General features: G+C 38.7%; 1 protein-coding gene across 1 annotated transcript in view; it reads right to left on the reverse strand.

Moving 5' to 3' along the window:
* LOC132561150 (nephrin-like) overlaps positions 1-25,301 on the reverse strand; it is a 65,086-nt gene that overhangs the window by 18,669 nt on the left and 21,116 nt on the right. The window contains exons 7-9 of the mRNA XM_060225878.1: positions 16,594-16,929; positions 8,338-8,625; positions 7,363-7,482 (exon numbers count right to left, since the gene is read on the reverse strand). Of these exons, the coding sequence (XP_060081861.1) occupies positions 7,363-7,482; positions 8,338-8,625; positions 16,594-16,929 (744 nt within the window). The remainder of the gene's footprint in view (positions 1-7,362; positions 7,483-8,337; positions 8,626-16,593; positions 16,930-25,301) is intronic.

The raw sequence follows: 25,301 nt of genomic DNA on the forward strand, positions 1-25,301 counted from the left end.
GATCTGACATTTATTTAACACCGGCTCAATTGATCAATTATTGCATCAGCCACGTCTTGGATAGATATCAGTTTCCACAGACATTCTGTAAACAAAGTTCAGCTCATCAATATTGTGTATGTCTACACTTGGAAATGATGCATGCTTGACAACAATACCTCGTTGATAGGACAAGTGTGCTGAAAAATGCAAGGGGATGCCATTCCATATTCTTACAAGTGCCTCCCACACATGTTCTATAAGCGACATATCTGGTGACAAGAGCTGCTCTGCCATCCCAGACTATGATACTACCTCCGCCAAATGGACGTTGTAGAATCACACAACTGTCATGGAAATGACCATCACTGCTGTGGTGATGAAACTTGGACTCATTCATGAAAAGAACATGTGCCAATTCCTGTTGCATTAAGTGTATGGGCATCTCCACCAAACATAACCTGCTACATGATAACGTTGCTGGAGAACAGGACATATGGCTGGACATAAAGGTTGTATACCTCGCCTAAGCAATAGATTACATACCATTCGGAAACTAATTCTTCTAAGGCCAGGAATACTTCTAGCCATCAAAGAAGCTATTCTGAGTTGTTCAACATTATGTTGTGTGTTACAGGTTTGACACTATGCTTTCACACAGGTTTAGGCAACAAAGATGTTTGCGATAGACTGCTAGGCAGAAAAGTATGCGAAGACATAGGCCAGATAGACAAACTACCCAGTGTAAATGACGGAGAGGCACACACAACTTATCTGTGTAAAGCTTCAATCTGTAACACATAAACATTTTACACATGCATAGTTTCCTTTTTCCGCTAGAATTTATGTGAGAGTGATCTACCTTTGCTTCAGATCACATGTTTAGGCTGATGCTAAGCATATTTTATCTACATTGTTTACAAAGACACAAGTAACAAAATGGACAACTTTTCAAGGCTTGAGTCAAGGCATTGGTCAAAAATCTAATATGGCCACCATGACGTCATAAGTTAAAAACTTAAAAACAGCAATATCTCGAAAACTATTTATTATACAGAGATTGTGCAATATATTATTTGTAGAGAATTTCCTTATCTAAATTTTTGTCATGACATATTATCAGAAAATGTCAAATAAAAAAGCTCGCTGTGGGGTAAAGTTTTCAAAATTTAACAATTTTTTTATATTTTTTTCCATTTTGAACTTTCTTGAAATTTTCATCTTCAGATCGATGCAGAACATCCTTCCGATGAAATTAGTGTTTTTAGTTCTTCTGAAACGTTTACCATTTCCGCTGTATGCCATTTTGAAAATTTCCTTCGATCTTTTAAAAATGCCAACAAATAGGAAAAAACTCGTTCTAGATCAATATTGATGGGCTATATTTTATCAAATTGTTACTGAGAAGATGTATTCTACCACTTAGTGACATATTCAAATTCATCGGAAAAACAAAATGGCCGCCATGACGTCATATCCGATTTTACCTAAATGCCGTAACTCAAGAAATGTTTAAGCTAGTGACCTCATTTTTAATCATATTATGTAAATTAAAAAGAAAAAAAAACACTTTTCACAAGAAAAAAGCTGGGATCAATGGTCAACTTCCGGTTTTTGGTAGGGGTCAAAGTTCAAAAGCGTTATTTTCAGTTACTTTGACTAACTTCTTCTCAAGTTCTGCAAAGCCTGAGTCTTGATATTTCATTTGTAAGATGTCTGTTTGATTATCTATCAAGTTTGTTAATATAAATGACCTTGACCCACTTTCAAGGTCACAGGGGGTTAATTATGTAAAAATCATTAAATGGTAATTTCTCCATTGTTAAGCTGCCCAAAGTCTTCAACTTTGGAAATAAATATTCTGTGGACATTTCCAGTTGTATCATATAAGGGAAATGTACCTCAAAATTCAACTTCCGGTTTGCAGTAGGGGGGTCAATGTTGAAAAGTGCTATTAAGGGTACCAATCTTTGAAAAACTTCTTCTGAAGTTCTGAAAGCCCTAGAGGCTCTATATTTCAAACAAATGAAGCATATGTAACTGGCAAAAAAGTTTGATAATATAAATGGCCTTGACCCACTTTCAAGGTCACAGAGGTCAATTAATTAAGAATCGTTAAACGACAGTTTCTCACTTTCTTGAAGGCACATAACAATGAAAATTGATTATAAACCTTCTGTGGACACTTCCTATTGATTATCATAAGAAAAACTTCCGTAAAATTTCAACTTCCGGTTTTCTAGGGGCACAAATTTGGAAAGAGCTATTTAGGGTATCAATCTTTGAAAAACTTCTTCTCAAGTTCTCGAAGGCCTAGAGGCTTGATATTTCATATTCAAGAATGATATGTAACTTGTAACAAAGTTTGATAATATAAATGACCTTGATTCACTTTCAAGGTCACAGGGGTCAAATATATTTGAGTCTTAAAAATTGTTTAATTTATTTTGATGTAGTTATACTCGCTTAACGTTTTAATATAGAAAGTTCATCTTTGGATATGTTATAGATATTAACAAACGAAGAAACTTTCTCATATATTATTATCAAGAAAAATGTCAACAACCGGTTTCTGAAAGGGGTCAAAGTTCAAATATACAAAATAGGGTACCAGTGTTCAACAATCTTCTTCTCAAGTTCCACAAGGTCTAGGGAACTAATATTGGGGATATATTGATCATCAGATGTTACATTATAAGGCTTGCAAATACGAATAACCTTGACCGACATTCAAGGTCACAAGGGTCAAATATGTTTGAACCTTTAAAAAGTGTATTTCTTTGTTATTATGTAGTTGTATCTCCTGAACGTTTCAAGATACAAAGTTCATCTTTGGATATGTTGTAGAGATTAACAAACAAAGAAACTTTCTCATATTGTGTTATGAGGAAAAATGTCAACTTGCCGTTTCCGGAGGGGGTCAAAGTTGAAATCACTGTTGAAATGTACAATATAGGGTACCAGTGTTAAACAATCTTCTTCTCAAGTTCCACAAGGTGTAGAGGACTAGTATTTAGTATATACTGATCTACAGGTGTTGTTTCATAAGGGTCGCAGTTATGAATCACCTTGACTAACATTCAAGGTCACAGGTGTCAAATGTATATGAAATATTCAAACATCTTTGATCAAACAAAAAGCAAGGGGGAACGGATATTAGGCTTGTAGCATGCTGGGATGAAGGACTACCATTTTTGTCCTAACTAAGAAATGTTATTTTCTAAGTTGGTCCGATATCCAAGATGGCTGCCATGACCGCCATTTTGAAAATGGATGTTTTTGAACTGCTCAGGTCAGCTTGTTGAATTTCATTTAGGTAAGCCATAAACGATGCTGAGATTAACTTAAACTAGTGCTGTTTATCGGGGAGTCTGTCCAATATCCAAGAGTTTAGCCAAGAAGTAAAAAAGCCCAGAAAATTGTTAGCAACAATTTCTAGTTTGATTTTTAAATTCTATTTGAAAACTGGATCTTTTCCTTCTTTTGTTTTATCTTCTCTGTTTTTGCTCTTAATGATAAGACATTTGTACATTTCTTTGCAGAAATAGGGAGGATCTTTACCTGCCAAATCCAAAATGGCTGCCTGGAAGCCATTTAGATACTTCTGATCACTTCCAAAATCAAACAAGCACAAGGAGAGACCAAATGGAACATACATATGAAATTTGAGAGATATCCATTCAGTACTTCTTAAGAAATAGCAATAACAATTTTTAGAAGACAAAATCCAAGATGGCTGCCTTTCAGCCATTTTGTTCTTTTGATCAGTCGAAGAGCCACAACAAGAGATCAAGGGGGACATACATATACAATTTGAGAAAGGGCCATAAAGTACTTCTCAAGAAATGTGATAACAAAAATTCTTTATGGATAGACTGGACTAGATGGACTGACGATGGACTATGGACACAGCGATTTGAAGCAGAGGCAAAAGAGGCACATTGTATAAATAATTATAATGAATTTAGGATTGATAAGTGTTTTAGTAGTTTTTCAAATAAGATGCCTCATTTACTTCTATTGTTTACCACTGATGCAGATATCAAGAGAAGACAAGAATATACTTAACTTGTGCCATAAACGAAGATCAAGGATATTCACTTTAAAATACAATGAAAACTTTTCTTATTAATATGCAACCAGCTAAATATCTTGACCTTGGGACTTTTGGTTGTTGAGGAGAAAATGGAAGATTTAAATACATTTCAAGATCTGCATTTATTTAATCAAATTTGTCAACCATTCGTGAAGTGATTTTTACTTCAATTTCCAAGTGAACATCTCTTTCCTTAAATCCATTATAAATTTCATAACATTTTGTTAAAAAGGTCAAAGAGATAGGAAATTTCAAGTGCCTTGAAAATGTTAATGTCATGCAAAGTTTTTTTACATAAAGTATTGTCTGTGCACAGTTTATCATCAAAATTGTAAATCTATTGCACAACGAAAAGCCATTATGAAGACTCTAAATTGTGTTTGATGTCCCTGTGTGTCTTAGGAACAACTAGCGATATAATGTAGCACATGCTTCTCATCTGATATGTTTCTTGCATATCTTGGGTTTCCTTGTGTTACTAAGAATAAAAAATATTACATTAGATAGTCCTTCATAGGGATGAAAGGATCAACGCTAAACCACATCAAACAACATAGCAGACCTCGGCTAAAATTTGTCATGTTAACCCACAATATCTTCAATTGTCATTTTGCAGTGAAATATAAATATATCAAATATTCAATGACTTGTAATTTTAGATTTTTTGATAAATTCTGTCATTTCACACATTTTCAATGATTGGCCTATATATTCATCAAATGTCTGTCAGGTAACTTTGGACTTGTGTCACAGATACTCCAGTATAGAATGGCGCTTTAACATAACCCAGTTAAAGCAGCTCAGGTGGTCTGGAATTATTCCACAATACATGAAGGGACATGTATCAGATGTTGGACCTGATATATGTTAGGGTCCTGTTTCAGAATTTCCTGTCAACCATAAACCCATGAACTAAAATAAGCTTTCATTCATACTTATTAGCACAGAAATATGTCTGTGCACCGACCCTAATTTATGCTGAAATTCTGAAAAAACAATGATACTCTGCAATTTAGTTTCAGACAGGTACAGCTGGGCCACTCAGGCTGTACATGCCATATATTTTTCATTCCAGCTTTGGTCCTGATCTGTACTCGATATTTTTCTTGTTCATGATCACATCACTGTATTTTAAACTGCCTCGTGATATATATGTATTTTCATTGCAGTAAGATTTCTCAGTCTTGATTACTATGAATGCTGACAAGTTATCTGAGAGCATCTTTATTCCTTAACATTCATTTTTACATGTGCATTCATCAATGTCTGCTATTTTATCAAATTATAAACCTGTTTTATCTATAAGAAAATTTACCATTGTCACCTTTTATCTCATATTAAAATTTGTATTTATACTGGTGTATCGAGTTGAATATATCTGAAAGCCAATTCATTGAATGAACTGTTTGCATTAGCCAAACAATAATCCTCGTGGCCTTGACAGTCAACTGAGATAAGCAAAATTATATAAAAATGCTTTAGACCAAATTTGGGTAAAGGTTGACCATGTAAGGATGGACAGACAGACGAGCCAGGGACACTGTTTTATACACTTCAAGCCAGCTGAGCTAAAAATGATTCCCTTTCCTTGTACAAATCTTCACACTAAAGTTGAACAAAATCCTACAGGGGGACCAAGATATTAAAGAATTTGGTCTATTTTCCCATACTGGGCTTTTCTCCTTCAGCTTACGGGGATGGACGGATGGACGGAGGAGGGACAAAGGGATGGATGGATGGACGGATGAACAGACAGAAGAAGAATACCATTGTATGTTTATAGCTCACTTTGCCCTTTGGGCATAACCACTAAAATATAACCGTCAAAGAAATATGAATGTTCCAACTAAAAAAAAAAACAAAGAATATTACAATGCTTTTTTTTGGGGTCTCAAACAATGTATGTAAGAAGCACATCAGGAAGTCATTATCATTAAGTTACTATTACATTTGACACATGATATTAAATGGTTTTCACTCTGCAAAACTAAATCACCTCGCAGAATGGATCAAATCTAGCTTAGGAGACGTCAGATGAGGCATATTGCATAAGCTCACCAGGTGAGCTAAAATCCTGTCATGCAGGTTATGGCAAACCTCGGAGATAAACGTCTGCCAGAACAATATGATATATACTGAGAGGAAAAAGAAATGCAATTAGGAATTTCCAGGTCAACTACGGGAAATAGAAAAGGGTTTTAGAATGTAATTATGGTGTAACTTGAAGATAGTTGACCACTCTGTCATCTACGAGAATTTCATTCGTGTACATTAAGTAAACCTTTTAAATTTGACGTTGATTCAAAAGTACCCCACTCAAAATGAAGTGCGTTCTGGACCCATCAATATCTTCCCATAAATGTTCTATTGGGGAGATGTCAGGGCAGTATGGGGGCTAGTCTAGGGTGGGGACATTGTTTGCTGCGAGATAACCACGGCAAACCCCCGCTACATGCGACCGGGCGTTGTCCTCCTGAAACGTCAGTTGACGCTGCTGTACTAGAGGAACAACATGCGGCACTAGGACTTGATCTCTATAGCGGACGGCCACAAGATTTCTCTGAATAATGACCAGATGAGTCTTGATACTATGCACAATCCCTGCAAAGCGCTCGTGGGTACGTCTGTAGACACGACGTCGGCAGTCTGCCCATTAAAGCGAAATCCTGGACTCATCTGAGAACAGGACCCTTCTACAACGTTGCATTGGGAAGCATCTTATGGAATGTGCGTTCAGCCATTGCATTCATCTGGCACGTCGCCGCGCATAAAGCTGTGGTCAACATATGGCCGCCGTGGTCTTAGACCGAAGGCACGCAGTCGAGTACGCACTGTGTTTGGATCAATTGGAACATGATGACATCCAATTGTGTTCCTTGCTGTTTCCCTGGCCGTCAGAAAGCGATTGCTTAGGTGCGAAAGTCACATTGCCCTATCTTGCATTGTCACACGAGGGCGACAGCTTCGGGGATGGTCTGCAACCCTTTCGGTGGCATGTGGTCTTTGGATGAGAGGCAAATGTTCGATGGATGGACTCCAAATTGTTAGCGACCTGATTTTGCCGGATACCTTGCATAAGAAGTGCAATGGCACGACCCCTGCCAACTTCGGACAGTTGTGGAATTTTTTACGGTGAACTGTTTATGTTTAAAATGTGGGAAATTTTTTCTTCTCAGTATACATTCTCATCTTCATTGAGACTCTAATAAGGACTCCAAAAATATGGAGTACCACATCAATGTGGAATCATTGTTACCTATGAACTGTAAGCTGAAAATCTGTATTACCTTTGCCATTGCTTTTCCGTTTGTAAATAACACCAGCCACAACAGCTAGTGTGAGGCAAACTGCTGCTCCTGCCATTCCTCCAATCAAAGGGCCGATGTTTGGTCCCTCCTCATCAACAGCTACGCATGAAATTTAAAAAGAAAATCTTCATGATAAGGCATTTGAACATTCATTTGCAATAGCAATAGCAATGATAATCTTTACCTGCCAAATCCAAAATGGCCACCTCAAAGCCATTGTTTTTCTTCTGATCATCTCCCTAAATCAAATTGGCACAAGTATACAGTAGCGTATAACAAGCTTGCAAAGCCAAAATCAAAGATGACCGACTGTTGACCATTCTAATTTTTCTATCAGATCCAAAATCGAATGCGCATAACAAGGGGAACCTACATAGACAATTTGTGAAAGATCCATCAAGTATTTCTCAAGAAATAGCGATAACAATCTTATATGAAAAAATACAAACTGGCTGCCTGGTGGCCAATTTGTTTATTCATCAGTCCCAAAATAAAATGGGCACAACTAGGGACCAACGGGAACGTGCAAATGAAATTTGAGAGAGGTCCATCTTTTACTTTTTAAGAAATAGTGATAACAAACTTCATTGCCTATCAGCCATTTTGGTTTTTTTTCATCACTATCAGAATCAAACAGGCACAACTAGGGACTGAGGGGAACAGACATATGCAATTTAGGAAAGATCCATCCAGTACTTCTCAAGAAATAGTGATAACAACAATTGTATATAGACAAACAACAGATGGATAAATGGGTGATGGACCACAGGGGCAGAAGGATTTGAATAGCCCACAATCTGATAATGGTGGGCTAATAAATAGTGGACAGACAGACAACCTGATTACTACAAGACCCACTCACCATTGATTCAGGGCCAAAATTATGTTAAGAAATTTTGTCTTCAAATTTCGATACAAAAACAGTAATTATGGGTTAATAAATAATCAACTTACCAGTTGTATGGTTTAGAAAAACAAAATCACTATGACCAATTTTATTTTCAGCATATATTCGTATGAAATGTGTTGTTGCAGCTTTCAGTCCAGTAATTTGGTATGTTTGGTTAACATCATGAGAATCTGGTATTGCAGCAAGATCATCGAAGTCCTTTGATATGTCAGTCTTGTATCCAATGATAAACCATTGTTCTGCTCCACCATTGAATCTCCGCGTCCACTGTATTGTAATACTGCTGCTATCATGAGATAGTGGTATAACGTTGTCTGGTGGTAACGGCGGACCTGTTGTTATATTAACAAAGATAGTTAATATCACAGTAAAGTTATACCACATTGTCTGGTAGTAAAGTTATACTTCATTGTCTGGTGGTAAAGGCGAACCTGTTGTTATATGAACATCAGATAATTAATACCACAGTAAAGTTATACTTCACTCTCGGGAAAGAAACAATTTCTCTTATTGGGAACGTCACCACTGACGTAGGAGGCTAAGACCAACAATTGATATTAAACATATTTCTCTTCACCAAATGATGCTTCTGACTAAACTGTGGCAAAATGAAATCATTCCAACCAAAAGAGTTTGTGTTTAAAATTTTGCTCAACTTCCCGTTTTCCACCCTCCAACGCATAATGTGAAGAGCCACTGTTCATGCAAAACAAATGCTTGGACCAGTTGAGCAAACCAGAGTGACCTTGGCAACCATTGTTGGAAGTATATTTGCTTTTCTAAATTTGGATATTTTTCCCTTCTTTCATTTTTATCTTAATTATATGAAATTTGAACATTTCTCTGAAGAAATAGCAACAATAATTTTTAACTGCAAAATTGAGGATGGTCACTTGTTGGCCATTTTTTTTATTTTTTATTCTGATCAGTCCCAAAACCAGATGGCCATAACAGGAGACAAAGAGGAACATACATATAAAATATGAAAAAGTTCCATTCAGTACTTCTCAAAAAATAGCAATAACAAACTTTCATTGTGGAAATCCAAAATTGTGGCCAAATCCAAAATGGACAGATTGAGGACGTAGGATGACTTGAATAGCCTGTCAGCATTTATAAGCCCACAATCATCAGTTATTACATTTCATTTGAAATTTCTGTACAAAAATGCATTTTACATACCTAACTAAACAACAAAATAAAAAAAAAATTGAAATGAATTTTGAGAATTGAGAATCAAATTTACTTTTTTTTTCTTTGATATGTTACAATGCACAAGACCACAACATATCTATGGTGTTTATTAATGAATTAAAAATTGAATTACTTAAAATTCTCTTTAACATGGGAAAAAAACTAAAGATCAAGGTATGAAATTGAAGCACCTTGCCCCTTCCTAAATTTCCCCACCCATTACATGCTTTTGTTATATTTGTGTTTAAATAATCTTGGTAATTAGAAAAAATAAGAAGCACATGGGGCTTAACAGTCATCTGACTATAAAGTCCCATATATGAAAGAGGCAAAATTGGCCAAAAATAAATTGCTCAACTACTCTACAGCATTGTTGGTTCATCAAGACATTTTTGCAAACTTTAAATCATATTCTTAATACATACACTGCACAACTGCCATTACTCCTGACGTATTGCTTGTTGAAAAAGCATGCTAAGGGCCCAATATCAAGATAAACATTTTTACACATTTGATACCTTTGACCTTGAAAGTGTCATTCATATTAACAGATTCGGTAGCTCCTCATTCTAGCATGTTATATGCCTAATATCACCATTCTTGGCCTTTTGGCTATTGAGAAAAAGTCAGTTAAGAATTTTAACATACATTTATGTATTTGATCCCTGTGAGCTTTCAAGCTTATCAAAACTGTAATTTAGGAGTCGATTCCCCAATCTCTATGATGTTTTACACTTAACTTGGTTCAAATCCATTCAAGCATTAAGAAACAGATGCATTTTGATAAAAGTCCTGTCTAACTTCCCCTTTTGGGCCCTGCTGACACATCCCTAGGTATCGAATCAACTTTTCTGAATTTAATAAATGATTTTCCACTCTCCATGATGATTCAGATCATATTTGGTTGAAATCCATTCAAGCAATTAGAAAGAGTAGCATTTTGATCCAAAATGTTGACCAATTTCCCCATTTGGCACTATGCCCAACCCCAAGTACCTAGGGAAAAGCATTCTGAAGCAAAATATTGTCTTATTTTCCCTTTTGGGGCCCTGTCTCCAAGTCCCTAGGGGTAAAATCAAATTTATGAATTTAAGAAATAATTTCCTACTCTTCAGGCCAAAGCTTGTCAAAATCCACCCAGACAGAAAGGTATTAGGGTTTTAAATCCAATTTCAGCACCTCTCTCTTTGGGGCCCCATTCCTCGATCCCAAGGGGTCAAATAAAAATTCCTAATTAAGGAATGATTAACTTTACCAAATGATGCATCAGACCAAATTTGGTTGAAATACATTTAGGTATGAAAGAGGAGAGGGTATTAAAGAAAAAGTTCCACATGACACATGACGCATGGTGCATGACAACAGAAGAAGCACAATAGCTATCAGTCTTCTTGATCCTTCAAATTAGATGACCCAAAAAAGGCAAAAGAAGTTAATAAACAAGAAAATATTCAAATGCTTAATTTACTTTACCATGGCCATGTTAAAATGATACCCCACCCTTAATTTTCCTAACTTTGGTTATTTTTTGTTTTAGTGTTTGGAAGAAAATAAATAAATGATGAGAAATTATGTGAAGAAACATCAACTGATAACAAAGACAGTGTACATTTCACTACCATTTGACGCCAGTATATTTCACTTTGCTATACACTGGTACATCTTTTCATCAGCTTTCAGATAAGCAGTGGTAAGAGGATTACAGAAATGGAATGACAAAATCAAAGAGCTCAAAAGTGATAAATACTTAATTTCATTTCAGTAATAATTATCATAACTTAATATGGTACCTACTCCCATCTTTGTATCCCAAAAACAAAAGATTCAAAATTCCTGCCCTCCTTACTATCAATGAGCCATCAAGGCAGAAACATAGAGTGATCTCCCTTCCTTTTTCCTTTATGGCTGTTGACGAGTCTGGACGTTTTTAGCTAAGTGCTTTCAGTTCCTTCTCGTCATACATTAATTCATTATCTGAGTATTATTTGTTACTCATTTGGAAGTCAGTTACCCATCTCTCAATTTATATTGTTGTTATATGACTTGATTTTATGTTTATTTCTGCCTATTTTTCCACCGTCTTTTTCTCCACGTTTTTGAGTGCATGTTTCACTGTTTCGGATATTAGGTAAAGTTTGTTATTATTTTGCTGCGTTGTCGGCTGTTTTTGTGCGGCCGTTTTCTTGCAATTTTTGCCACGTTATGCTAATTTTTTGCTTTCATTCATGGTTTGTTTTGTAAGTTTTTGTCTAAACCTTTCCTGCCTGTTTTTCTTGTTTAAAATTTTATTATTGTTTCAACCATGGCTAGCACTGGATTATGTTGTGGTTCAACAAATGGGCATTCCCATTTCTTCGGAGTGATTCATTCAGTGATCCCAGCTAGCCAGGTGGTGTTGTTGATGGGACTGCATTGACGCTGGGCCTATACTTTCGAGTTTCAGGGCCCCAGACTTTTAGTCAGGATTGTCTGTGGCTACGAGGATTAGTGACTTGCAGTTCACTAATCCTCGCGTCAGTCTGGGGCCTGCTTTCCAACAGTCATAGGTTCCTGGTTCTTGGCCTTTCTGGTCCAGTCCAGAGTTCCCTGTGCAGGGGTACCTAGGAGATTTCCCCAAAGGAGCTGGGTTAAAAGGCCAGGCATCCAGTTTCCAGTCGCTGTTTTCCCCAGGCACTGGGTATACAGGTGCCTGCGGGCATTCATCCTTAAACCACCCAGGCCAGTCTGCGGATGGTTCTGAGTACCAGCATTATTCAAGCAGCTGCAGTCCTAACCCATACATGTTTGGGTGTCCACCTGGCAGGAGTGGCGGTTCATCCTTGTCTTTCGGACAGGATGGCCAACCCAAGGATTAGGTGGGCCATTTTGGCCAGTTCTGGGGGTCACTCCTAGCCTGCAGCCCATTCCCATGCCCTCAGATGTTTGGGTTTAACCCTATGGGTTTTCCCTGGAGGTTGGTCTCTCCCTTCAGGTGACATTTAAGCAGTTCAGAATCCCTCCAATGATCTGCTACTTATGGGGCCTTGTCAGTCAGCCCTAGGAAGGTTTGTCGGACCTCCCGCGTGGACCCTTTTTTCACCAAATCCCAGGGGTCGGCATCAGGTCTTAGTCAGACCCAAGCCTACAGCCACAGCCTCCCTCTCTGGAGTTGACTTCTCTGGTGGCCCCTGTTACTCCCCCAGAGACTTCAATCCCTATTGAGGAAGAGATTTTGAGGGCGCGGGCATGGCAGAGGAAGATGTTATTCATCTTTCTCCTGGGTGCTTGGTTATTGACACATCTTTCTGGAATGCATTCCATCCTGGCCAATGTCTCCCGGATTCTTGGGGCAGAGGTTTGCCCACCTCCTTCAGCATCATCATTCCTCGAGTCCACCACCTTCTGCCAACGACTCTGTCAGGTACCAAGGGCCAGGTGATGTTTGGTTCTAAGGAAAACCACAAGATGGAGAGAATGTTGAGCTGTCCATCCATATTCTGTCATATAAAGACAACCGAACAGTTTGTCCATATACAGTATCAGACTTGCCTGAGGGTCCGATATCTGAGGCAGCACAGGCCGACATACAGGACAGAATCACATCTGCCCTGAACATGGCATTGAGAGCATCAGCTGCCTTGCAAGTGTCTTTGCTAGACAATGTCGTGTTGGCCAGGCGGGTTTCAGTCTTGAAAACAGTCCAGCTAAGGATCCCTACCTCTCTAGATTGTTGACTGCCCCCTTCGCGGGCTCTACCCTGTTCAGAGGAGTGCTTCCTTCTGTTCTATTGGATATGAAGAAGGACTCAGTCGCCTCAGCAATTCTTGTGAAGAGGTTTCAGGCTGAGAAGGCCAGTGCCTCGCATGGGTCACTGCCTCCCAAGAAGAGGCGCAGCCCAAGTCCCAGCCTCACTTCCAGGGAAACAAGGGGAAGGGTAGGAAGGGTAAGAACCCTCCTGGGAGCAAGACGAAGGGTTCCTGACTCCTTCAGCTCCTTGGCCACTGCTGACCAACAGCTGGGTTGGATGGACAGCGGTCCTCCCGTCTCAAGCTCTTGTCCCCACAGGATTAGGCTCCGGATTCGCTAGTCTGGCAAGATCTCCATCTGCCCTATCCAGAACTTCCTATGGAGAGGTGTCTTTCCGCTTTTATTCCCCAGTAGCAGAGATCACAGAAGATGCCTGGGCATTGTCTATGGTCAGGGAAGGTCTAGGCATCCCCCTTCTTTCGGGATCTGCCCCTCACCGTCCAGCTGATTTTCTTTCCTCCTTCAGGGGATGCAGAAAAGGTTTAGACACTCTAGGAAGTAGGTACCATGCTTGCCAAGGACGCGATAGAGGAGGTTCCTATGTCAGAATGTACCCCTGGCTTCTACTCCAGAATGTTTTTGGTTAGGAAGAAGTCCGATGGGTGGCGTCCAATCATAGATCTCAGTGCTTTCAACAGGCACGTAGATTCTCCTCACTTCAAGATGGAGACTCCACAGGGCATTATGGCCTCTGTGAGGGATGGAATGGGGCAACTTCAGTAGATCTGAAAGATTCCTACTTCCATATCCCCATCATTAAGTTGGCACCCAAGTTCCTCTGTTTGAAGTGCAACGGTAAGGTCTTCCAATTCTTACCAATGCCCTTCAGGCTTATGACAGCTCCTTTGGTTTTCACCAAGCTGCTGCAGGTGGTCTAGGATTCCTTCACTCTCGTGGAAGAGACATCCACATTTATTTCAATGACTCTCTCATGCTTCCCTTGGTGAGGGAATCTGGTCTGGTCTGGTCCTGAAAGTCTTGCTCAGAGTCAGCTTCATTCCTTCCAGACTTCATTTTTTCCGAGAAAAGGACACGGTTCTGGGCTTAGCCCATCCACCTTTGGATAACTTTGAGTAGGCCAGGGCTCTGGCCTTCATCCCCTGGTTGCATGTCCAGGTGTGTTGGTTCCTCAGTTTTCTTCGGTATCTCAACTCAATGGCAGATGTAGTCCCCCTTCGGAGGCTTCACATCAGACCTCTCCAGATGTTCCTCCTGTCCAACTGGGTCACGTCATCCAGGAAGTGGGAGGCCTGATTTCCCCTTACACAGTCGGTTAGGGAGTTCACTCGCTGGATGACCATTCAGGATAATGTTCTCCATGGGGTGCCACTGACCAAGCCTGTCCCCACTATGATGATGGATGCACCCATGACAGGATGGGGAGCTTACCACCACAGTCAGTGCCGCTCAGGGGAGTGGTCAGGGGACGGCTCTCAGAGTACATCTTTAAGCTCGAGATGAGGGCTGTTCTTTTGGCTCTGCAGTCCTTTGAGGGTATCCTGCAGTCCAAAGTGATTTGTGTGACTACCCAGGTCAAGCATCTTCCTGGCAGGCTGAATGTGTTTGTCAAGTGTGGAACAGACTTCTTATAGACCTGTTTGCCACTTCCCTGAACAACCAGCTGCCAACCTTTATATCTCTGGTCCCAGATCCCAAGGCTTGGGCTGTAGACGCCCTTTCTCTGGACTGGGACGGGATGTATGCATATGCATTCCCTCCCATCAACCTTGTGGACAGAGTGCTACAGAAGTTCTGGGAACATCACTGTTCCTTACTTCTGATAATCTCTCTGTAGCTGTGGCAACCTTGGTTTCCACAGCTCTTGTCATTTCTGGTGGAAATGCTCTCCCCACTAGACCAAGTCTCCTTCACCAGCCTAGGTCCAGAATGACACACTCTCAACCAGAGATCCTCCACCTTCAGGCGTGGACACTATAAGCCTCGACAAGGCAGGCTTTTCTCAGGAGGTGTCTGATTGCATCGCGCAATCAATCTGGGCTTCCTTTTCTGCCATCTATCTTCTGGGATTGGTGTGTCAACAGGGAGGTTGTTCCATTTGAAGCCTTTGTACAGCTGATTGCAGACTTCCTACTCTCTTTGTTCAGGGAACGCAATCTGGCACCTGTCACCATTGCTGGCTATCACACAGCTATTGCAAGTGTTCTCGCTAGCAACACAGTGGAATCTGGCCTAGATGCTAGATTCAATGACTAGGGCTCCTTATGAGCCTTTGGAGTCTGCCTTGTTTAAGTTTGCAACTTTCAAGACAGTCTTCCTTTTGGCTCTGGCCTTTAGACGTAGGAGGAGTGAAGTCCACGCCTTGTCTGGCTATGCTATCATAACTCTCCTAACTGATCCTTCATTTTTGGTGAAGAATCAGGTCCCGTGGTTCTCACTTGATCCCATCAGGATCAGAAGAGGGGCTCTCAATCCCGCCTGTTTCTGCCCATCAAACAGACGAGATATCTTCCCCTAGTTGGTTTTCCAGGTGAGTGTGCCAGGTCATTAAGTATGCATAAGATCATTCTGTTGATTAGGCTCAGGCGAGTTTGAAAGTGCCAGCCCATGAGGTCAGGGCCCTCACTGCATCCTGGGCCCTTCTCAATGGGTCATCCTTTCAGGAGGTCATGTCTGCAGCTTTCTGGCGGGGCAGGGATACCTTCACAGATTTTTATCTGCGATCCTTAGCTTCCCACTCAGAAGGCCTGTATTCATTGGGACCTCTAGTGGTGGCAAAGTCAGTGGCTGTGCCTCCCCGTTAGCCAAAAGGCATATCTTTCCGTACCGCGACACGTGGGTACACCTGCTCTTACACCGGGAGGTCCCTTCCTACTCTCTGGCACTCTGTTCCCCCTCCCTACTACTTCAGCTGTGCTGGATGGGCTGCCTAGCATCTAGTCACCACTACGGTAAGACAAATTTGCATACTAAAGTTATGTTAATTATTACTGTAATAGAATTGAGGTTTTTTCATGTAAAACCAATTTTCATGAGGTAATTCTTACCATAACTTTATGGAGTCCCATCCTATCCTCCACTCTTCCTTTTCTGCCTGGCTGCCCCTCAGTGGTGCTCCATAAAGGTTGTTAGAGGAAGGGAGATCAATTTATGTTTCTGCCGTGATGGCTCATGGTTCGAAGGGAGGGCAGGATTTTTTAATCTTTTGTTTTTGGGATACAAAGATGGGTGTAGGTACCATATTTGCAAACTAAGGTTGTGGTAAGCATTACCTCATGAAGATTGGTTTTACATAAAAAAAAATTCAAGATAAGATGTTTCAAACACATAAGTACAAATGTATTGCTCTATATTAAACTTACTTGCAGATTTGAACTCCAGCATGTAGCTAGCCCTCCCTTGACTGTTTTCTATTGTCACTGTGTAATTGCCAAAGTCCGGTTCCATCAGACTGTGTATTGTTATAGCGGCCACATAACCTTTGACCTGAATCTGAACACCATGGAATGATACACGAACAGATGTGTCCACTATAGACATAGCAGTTTTATTACTATGAGTTAAAGTCTTTGTTCCTTTGGTCCACGTCACATCAGTCTCACTGACCGCTGGTCTGCTGTAAAATTCCACCTCTATAGTGAAACTGCTCCCTATTTGTCCCTTGACCTCAGTTGTGTTCGTTATCACCACAGGAGGAGCTGAAATTTACACAAAACATGTTATATTTTCATAGGATGGAAGATTTCAATACTTCATCATTTATTTGATGTTTGAATCTCATTATTAAAGTCTATCATCAAAAGGATCACATAATATCCTTAACAAGAGGCCTAATGGGCCTGTGTTGGTCCCCTAGACATTTCAGCTTTCACATTTTAACATCTTTTCTTGACATACATCCATCCTAACCTGAAATAGAACAACAGAGTCAGAAGGTATGTATCTCTCTCACCTGCTATTCAATCCTTTCCCAATATATGTTAGCATTTCCAATCACTGATATCAACTAACTTTTTGGTTATTCAGAAGATCTTGTTTAAAGTTATCAACATTTCATTCTTTTCACAAAATCCTACCACCCAAATATCAAGATTTTAGGCATCTTGATAAATCAAAAGAAGTCATTTGAATGCTTACACAAATCAAAACCCTGTGACCTTGAATACAGACAGAGGTAAAATTTCTTTTCCCATCTTTGTTGGATTTCAAATGAGGAAATGTCCAGTCAAACACCATGATTCTAAACTACTAATTGTCCTAGAACCAATGACTGGTAATGATAAGATCAACAATTTACAATTATATTGAGGTTTACTTCTCAGCTTTAATTGGCCATGGATTTATTTACAAGTATTAGAAATGCCATGTGATTGGTCCAGCTTTGGTTAGTTCATAAAGACATTTTTGCAATCTTGAAATCATATTCTTTATACTGGCACTACACAATCCCTACCAGCACTTTGGTAACTGAGCTTACATAAGTACAGAAAATGAAATAAGATATTGGCCCAATACTCGGGGTACCTGTAAGGTAAATATCGTACACTCACACATTGGTATGTATGATATGTAAAGGAGCTATCCTGATTGGTTGAGTGAGTAAGAATGTGTGCACATACTAAACACCTATCTATACCCTACCCTGCACATTCCTTCATTCTGGGCAGGACATCGGACAGTGGTTATCATCTTCTACATATATGTTTGCAGTTCTGACTCATCATCCCTGGTGAGATATTTTATACATAGTTTTGTCTTTTGTAATGTCTACAAGTATATATATATGTCGGTTTCTAATGAAATATTGAATCAAGTTAGACAACCGGAACCAGTTGCTCAAAGCATGAGTTAGAGTAAACCAGAATTTAGTACTGATTGAAAATATTGTCAATGAAAAAACCTGGACTTCAGGAGAACAAGAGGCCTTATGGGCAAGCAGCGCTCACCTGGTATATATATACCAGACAAATACCAAGCCTCTAGGACTTTTAGTTCATGAGAAGAAGTTGTTTAAAGGTTGTAACAAATTTCACCTCTGTGACCTTGAATATAATTCAAGGTCATTTCTTTTCTCAACTTTATAGGGCTTCATCAAAAGGAATATACCAGTCCAATATCATACATCTAGGTCTTTTAGTTTGCAAGAAGCCATTTAAAGGTTTTAACAAATTTTACCCTTGTGACCTTGAATATAGGTCAAGGTCCTTTCTTTTCACACACTTTTATAGGCTTCATTCTAGGAACATACCAGCCTATTATCATGCCTCTAGGCCTTTCACGCTTCCTTCACGTCAGGTGAGCTAAAATTTGACTCAAAATATATAATTCTGACGAGTCTCTACAAATCCACAGCTGTGAATTGATAAACATGGCCCTTAATGGTCATCTAACAATTGATGCTGTATTGACAAACTACAGAATTCAGTGATGGTGGTCCGACAAATCTGGTGAATTCAAATTTTGAACATTCATTGAAAGTATCAGAAACTCATCAATGGCAGGTTCTGAGCATGAAAAATGGCTACAAAATAACTACTGCGGTTACCATGTTGAAGTTTTGATCAGACTGAAAAGTAAAAAATCATCACTTTCTTTTCATTAAGAAAATAAAACTCCAAATATTTTTCTGATTGATTAGAATGAAACAGGAGAATAAGTTCAGACTATTTATAAAAATAAAATTTGGTCTGGACAATCTCAGGATCACTTCATGCATGTTTGGTATCATTGACACTCCCTGATAATGTTTCTGGGCAAATTTGGCTGAAATCTAAAAAGGCATTATCAAGGAATAGCGTTTTGAAACAAAATATTGTCTAAGATCCCCATTTGGAGCCTCTTCCCTAAGTCCTTGGTATCCAATCAAATTCCTGAATTTAAGAAATGATTCTCCACCAACAAGGATGTTTTGCACCACATTTGGTTTAAGCCCATTGATGTATTAAGGAAGAGAATCCTTTTGAAGCAAAAAATATTACCTAATTTCCCCTTTTGTGGCCTTGCTCCAAAATCCCTAAGGGTCAAATCAACTTTTTGAATTGAAGAATCATTTGCCAACCCCTACTGATATTATGGACAAACTTTAAATGAAATCCATTCAAGCATTAAGGAAGGGTAGTAGTTTGAAACAAAAGATTGTCTAATTTCCCCGCTTTTGCCCCAATCCCCCAGGTTTTATATCATATTTCAGAATTTAAGAAATTATCCCAACCCCTAATGATGTTTCAGACAGAATTTGCACAATGACGGACAATGCACGACAGCAATAAGTCATCTTGACTCTTTGGGTCAGATGACCTACCAATTTTCACAAGTTTGTTTAATTCATATTTGAAAACTCTCTTTAACCATTGATTAACTCAAACCAAGCTATCTTGGCACCCACCATTGTTCACTCTTTATTTGCTCTTTAAAAGTTCTTTTCTGTTTTCTTTTCTTCTTTGTTTTTGCTCTTAATGACAAGGAATTGGAACATTCATTTGCAGAAATAGCAGTGATAATCTTTACCTGCCACCACTTCCAAGATGGTCATCTGAAAGCCATTTTGTTTTTTCTGATCATTCCCAAAATCAAAACACACAAGTAGAGACCAAAGGATTGCTAGCGTCCTTGCTTTTTACGGTAGGAAGAGATAGGTTCCTCCTCCTCTCTCTCTGCCCTAATCTGAGACTTTGCTCTGAGTAGACCTAGAGTTTGGCAGCTGGCCCCACAGTGGAATCTGGCCTTGGTGCTAGATTCTCTGACTAGGGCTCCTTCTGAGCCTTTGGAAACTGCCTCGTTAAAGTTTGTAACTTTCAAGGCAGTCTTCCTTTTGGCTGTGGGCTCTGGACATAGGAGGGGGTGGGGGCTGCCAATCAAACAGGGACAATGAGATATCTCCTCCCAGTTGGTTTCCTGGTGGATTTGTTAGGTCATTAAGTATGCTTACGAGCATTCAAATGATCAGGCTTGGGCGAGGGTGAAAGTGCAGCTCATGAGGTCAGGGCCCTTGCAGCGTCCTGGGCCCTGCTCAATAGGTCCTCTTTGCAGGAAGTCATGTCTGCAGCCTTCTGACTGGGCAGAGATACCGTCACAGATTTTTATCTGTGATCCCTAGCTTCCCACTCAGAAGGCCTGTATTCATTGGGACCTCTAGTGGTGGCAAAGTCAGTGGCTGTGCCTCCTCATTAGCCCTGTGGGTACACCTACTCCTAAATGGGGAGGTCCCTTCCTACTCTCTGGCACTCTGTTCCCCCTCCCTACTACTTCGGCTGCCTTGCATCTAGTCACCACTATGGTAAGACGAATTCGCATACTAAAGTTATGGTAATTATTACTGAAATGAAATTAATTTTTTTTCCATGTAAAACCAATTTTCATGAGGTTATACTTACCATAACTTTTGTATGCAAATATGGTACCTACACCCATCTCCCTTCCACTAACAACCTTTATGGAACACCACTGAAGGGCAGCCAGGCGTAAAAGAAAGCGGGGAGGATAGAGTGGGACTTATGTTATGGTACCTAAAATTAAGGGTGCGAACTCCTTAAAGCAACTCAACATTGTAAGACAGGATCTAATTCAACTACATTCATTGAAGTACATTTATAAAGTCTTATCAAACAATATAGCAGATTGAAATACATTCATACCAGTAACAAGGTAATATTGTCAAGTATCAGAATTAATTACAGTCATTAATCCATACTCATAAAAGCAATTGATCTACAGAATTTCATGTGAATTCTAAAAGTCTCCCTTTTTGGACTGTAAACTGTTAAATGTGAAGTTTTTATTTGCCAAGGAATTATGTTAAGGTTTTAGTCAAACAATTGTAAAACATCATTTAAATATTTCAAACGAGTACTCATGGGTTTTTTATTTCTAATAAGATGTTCCTAGTAAGATTACAGAGCTAAATAATGTATTGCATACCTGCCAACTTTCCCAATTCAGTTGGGTGTTTCCCGATTTTCACTCTCCCTCCCAGCTTCCTGATTGTATGGATCAAAATTGGAGTAATCTCCCAATTTCAGATATCCCACTAGGTAGGTCATAAGAAACCTTGCAATGTTTGTCAAATTAGTAAGTCTGACCACCTGGCCACATAATCAAGGCCCAGATAGGTGAGTACACTGCTTAATTATCTAATTAGTGTCATCAATTTCAGTTAATCCTAACTGACCACTACTCTTGAAAGCACACTCATACACAGCCGATTGTTCCCTACATATTAACAGTAGACTGTTGGTCAGGACTCAGTGATGGGTCCTGTAAATGTTTGGTTAAGAGGAGGCCATTATACATATAATTAAGTAGTTATTACCATGTTTATACTACCTATTTGGTCAAATAATAAATTCAACAAGAAAATGGTTTGAAAAAATCTTTTTTTATTACCATGTACAGGGCAAAAAAATATTTTGAAATCAGGCCACTAGATTTCAAAATTTACTTGCCCGAAGAGAAAATGTACAGGCCCAGGATTTATTAACTCAATTGTTTGTTTGGATTCATATGTTCATTCCTTTATCTTAAATATTTTGTTTTACATGCTGAATAAAAAATCAGATGCATTGATTGTTTTGTGTCTGTGTGTTTATTCAACAAAGTCATACAGAGGTTTCTACTAGCTATTCACTGTCACTGATTGATTCAGGCCTGCGTCATCAACTGGTATATCTGGTAGTGGCTGGGCAGGAACTCTGTGAAGCAGAAAATGAACCAGGTTGTGGCTCAGTTAACTTTGCTGTGGGTGTTTTTTGGCCTTTGCACTTGGCAAATACATGTCAAAATTAGTCAAACAACCAGACATTTGGATGTGGAGAAGATGCTAGAGAGTATCCTGTTTCATGTTGTTTTTTTTAAGATTTGTTTTGAGTTGTAAAAAAGACGGCGACAATGTTATCAAGTGTGACCGTCACAAGTACAATCCAGAATAAAGTATAAAACTTCACAAATACTTGTCATCAAGAGTCTCATCACATTCATTGAGGTATGGTACAGTTTTCACAGCATCCATGATGACCAGTTCTAACCTGTCAGAAACTAATAATATGAGGTATGGTCAGTTTTAGTAATGCAGAAACACACCCTTTGGCTCCTATCATATCATCAGCTCCATCAAAATTACAACCAACTATTTTTTCTATTTGTGACATTTTTGAAATGCCGACACATAAACAAGTTCTTGGTGCATCCGTGAAACCATCGGCAAGAACCGACACGAAACATGCTTAAAGGACAGCGTCACATGTACCTTTAGCTTCTAATGATGTTATGGCTTCGATCATGGATTTGCATGATTTGTTATTGGTGAGGCTGTGTTTAATTTGAAGCTTACATAACCCTTCAAAGCAATTGAATGGTAAAGCCTCTTTGGCTTCACAAAAATGCAGTGTTAAACAGAATTTTCATTCTGTTATGTGTTACCATATCAAATATACATCTGACCCAATACCATGCTGTCTTTTTCAGCCTTGGCATCTATTCACGCATAGTCTATGTGTAACACTGGTATCGTGACTTGCAAGAGACCCTTTTTCTATAATTTGTCAAAGTTTTGGAAAGAGTTGCAGTAGTGTCAGCAATATTAGGATGTTTTTGACTTACGGAACAGAACATTACATTTGTAACCATGTCAAAATAAACCCACAGGAATTTTTTTGTCCAGGACATTTTGTCTCATAATTTTGGCAGAAATGGAACTTTTTTCATCAATAGTGCTTTAATACTTTCTCTTTGTTCCTTTATTGTCGGGCTCTTTATTTTTTCAACTAGTGTCACCAATTTCTTTTTCAGATACTTGTCTATGTCGACAACAACTAGCAGTTGCTAAGCATTGCTAGCATGATCTGTGTCAAAGTCTAACAAGTGCTTGAAAGGCAAACACCACTGTCAGGAATTGTTTATAGCTAAAGATTAATTGGACCACTTTTTTACGAAAATATTCTTATCATTGAAATAGCTGGTTATTTTTTTTCCAATAATACCAAAATATTACTCACACGTCTAGCAAACTCATGGGAATTTTCACTTGCATGACGATGAAAGTTACTGGCTTCAGGCCATCTGACGTGGACTATTTCCCACCCTGGAAACAGTTATCGATAGGTCCTAATGACAATGTATGGACAGTAAATTGAGTAAACATGACAATTCCTTTCTGATGAGAGGTGGTGGGGGGCAATACATTAATTTACTCTATCTTTTTTTTAACTTTCACAAAAAACAGTTACGGTATGTTCTAGACAATTGATACCATTTTGCTGATTTATTTTGAACTAAGTTACACTCTTTTTCAATCTTTCTTTCTTTATTCTTATTTTTTTCAGATAATGAAGAATGGAAATGAAGACAGTCATGAAGTACAGCTCTGTGATATGCAACAAAAATCTTTTTCCAAATGTGCTAAGGATGCTTATGTAACATTAATTATGGTTGATTAACCCTATGTTGTCCAATACTGTGTGTGTACAATCAAAATACAACTTGTTCATGTCATTCTGTTAAGTGGTGATACGAAGCATCATAAACCTAAGTATTGGAAATCTTCTATTTATTTTTTTTTGTTTTTGTTTCTACCCTTTGTTGAAAGAATTATGCTCCTTGACAAGCAAATTATTTTTTCTTAATTCTTGACAGCTCCATGAATGTTCAACTTACACATATGCATCAGAACTACACCCTGAAAATTCAGTCTGACCGCTTGGTACTCAGTTAAGCTTATTTAAAAAAAAATTTGTGTATATCTTTTTCCAAATAATTCCTCTATTCCTTGATGAATTAAGAAAATTTCTTTACACATTGATTTTCATAAATATCCCTGGATGTTCCTCATCTTAGTTTTTTAGTCTTTCTTTTTTCTATCCGAGAGAACTTTTGTATAAAGTTCTGGATGGTCTCCATCAGAGCAGAGGGATAGGATCAATTTAGGGATATAGAGATAGATATTTCAGTAAGTGAAGACCATGTCAGAGGTTTGAAACTTACAACACTGGCAATTTATATTATGATTTGATATGAAGATCATGTGATCTAAATGTAATTTATAAGGAAGTATATAATCAATTTTCCCTATGAATTGGTGAATAATTTGTTCTGATGTTATAATAAATCAAAGGCAATTCGAGACAAATGATTAGTAAACTACCTGTACAGGATCAGGGGGAAAAGCATAAACCTTTTTCTCACAGGAGCATAGACAAGACTTATGATTTTGACTGTCTGTTGTGAAACTCCACACTAAAATACCTTCCATTTCTTTTGTTGAATATAGTCCAACAGTGGAGCACTGCTCTAGGCAGAGGTTTACAACACATACCCGGAGTTAATGACATTAAATTTAAGTACCAAACAACATGATACTGATTGAAAATCCAAGGTAAAGAAAAAACCATAAATCAACAGGAATCCAGCTGTTATAGTTACCATATATGCTATTTCCTATGGAGTTTGATATCCAAAACATGTAACTGTACACTGAAGAACTCATACAGGTGACAAGTGAAGTGCAATTCATTTGTAGACAATATTGTGTTATCCTGTGACCTTAATGGAACTACATATGCATCATGTCATGAGAACTTGTGATATAGAGCTTGTTTATCAGTCAAACAGTTCACATATATTGAATAAATATGATTAGTATGCATCAACAATGGACTCAGTGAAACTTGTGTTTTAAGAAAAAATATACTGTTTGGCCATGGAAGTAGGACAGTTTTTTTCACCCAAGCATGCTTCAGCCCAAATGCTGGCAAAATCTCACCATTCCTACAAGAGAATTCGGATTTGAAAGAATTTTCAAAATACCTCCTTTTAGGTTCCAACTTTCAGGCCAGCCTTGAGGCAGAGACATACCATTTATATTAAATTTGTTCCCTTCCCTAAAGGTTGCTTCTGACTGAATTTGGTTAATAGCTGATCAGTCGTTTATGACAAGTAACAAATTGTAGAAAAAGTTGACAGATGGACCCTGGATGCTGTGGTATGAAATAAGCTAACTTGATCCTTTGGACTTGCTATTACTATTAGTGGTTAAAAAAAATAAAAGTTGTTTTAAGAAATTTTTGACATGGTGAACAGA

This window comes from Ylistrum balloti, unplaced genomic scaffold (assembly GCF_031769215.1).
Source record: "Ylistrum balloti isolate Yb309-2 unplaced genomic scaffold, AGI_CSIRO_Ybal_v1 Utg371152, whole genome shotgun sequence".
Taxonomy (NCBI): domain Eukaryota; kingdom Metazoa; phylum Mollusca; class Bivalvia; order Pectinida; family Pectinidae; genus Ylistrum; species Ylistrum balloti.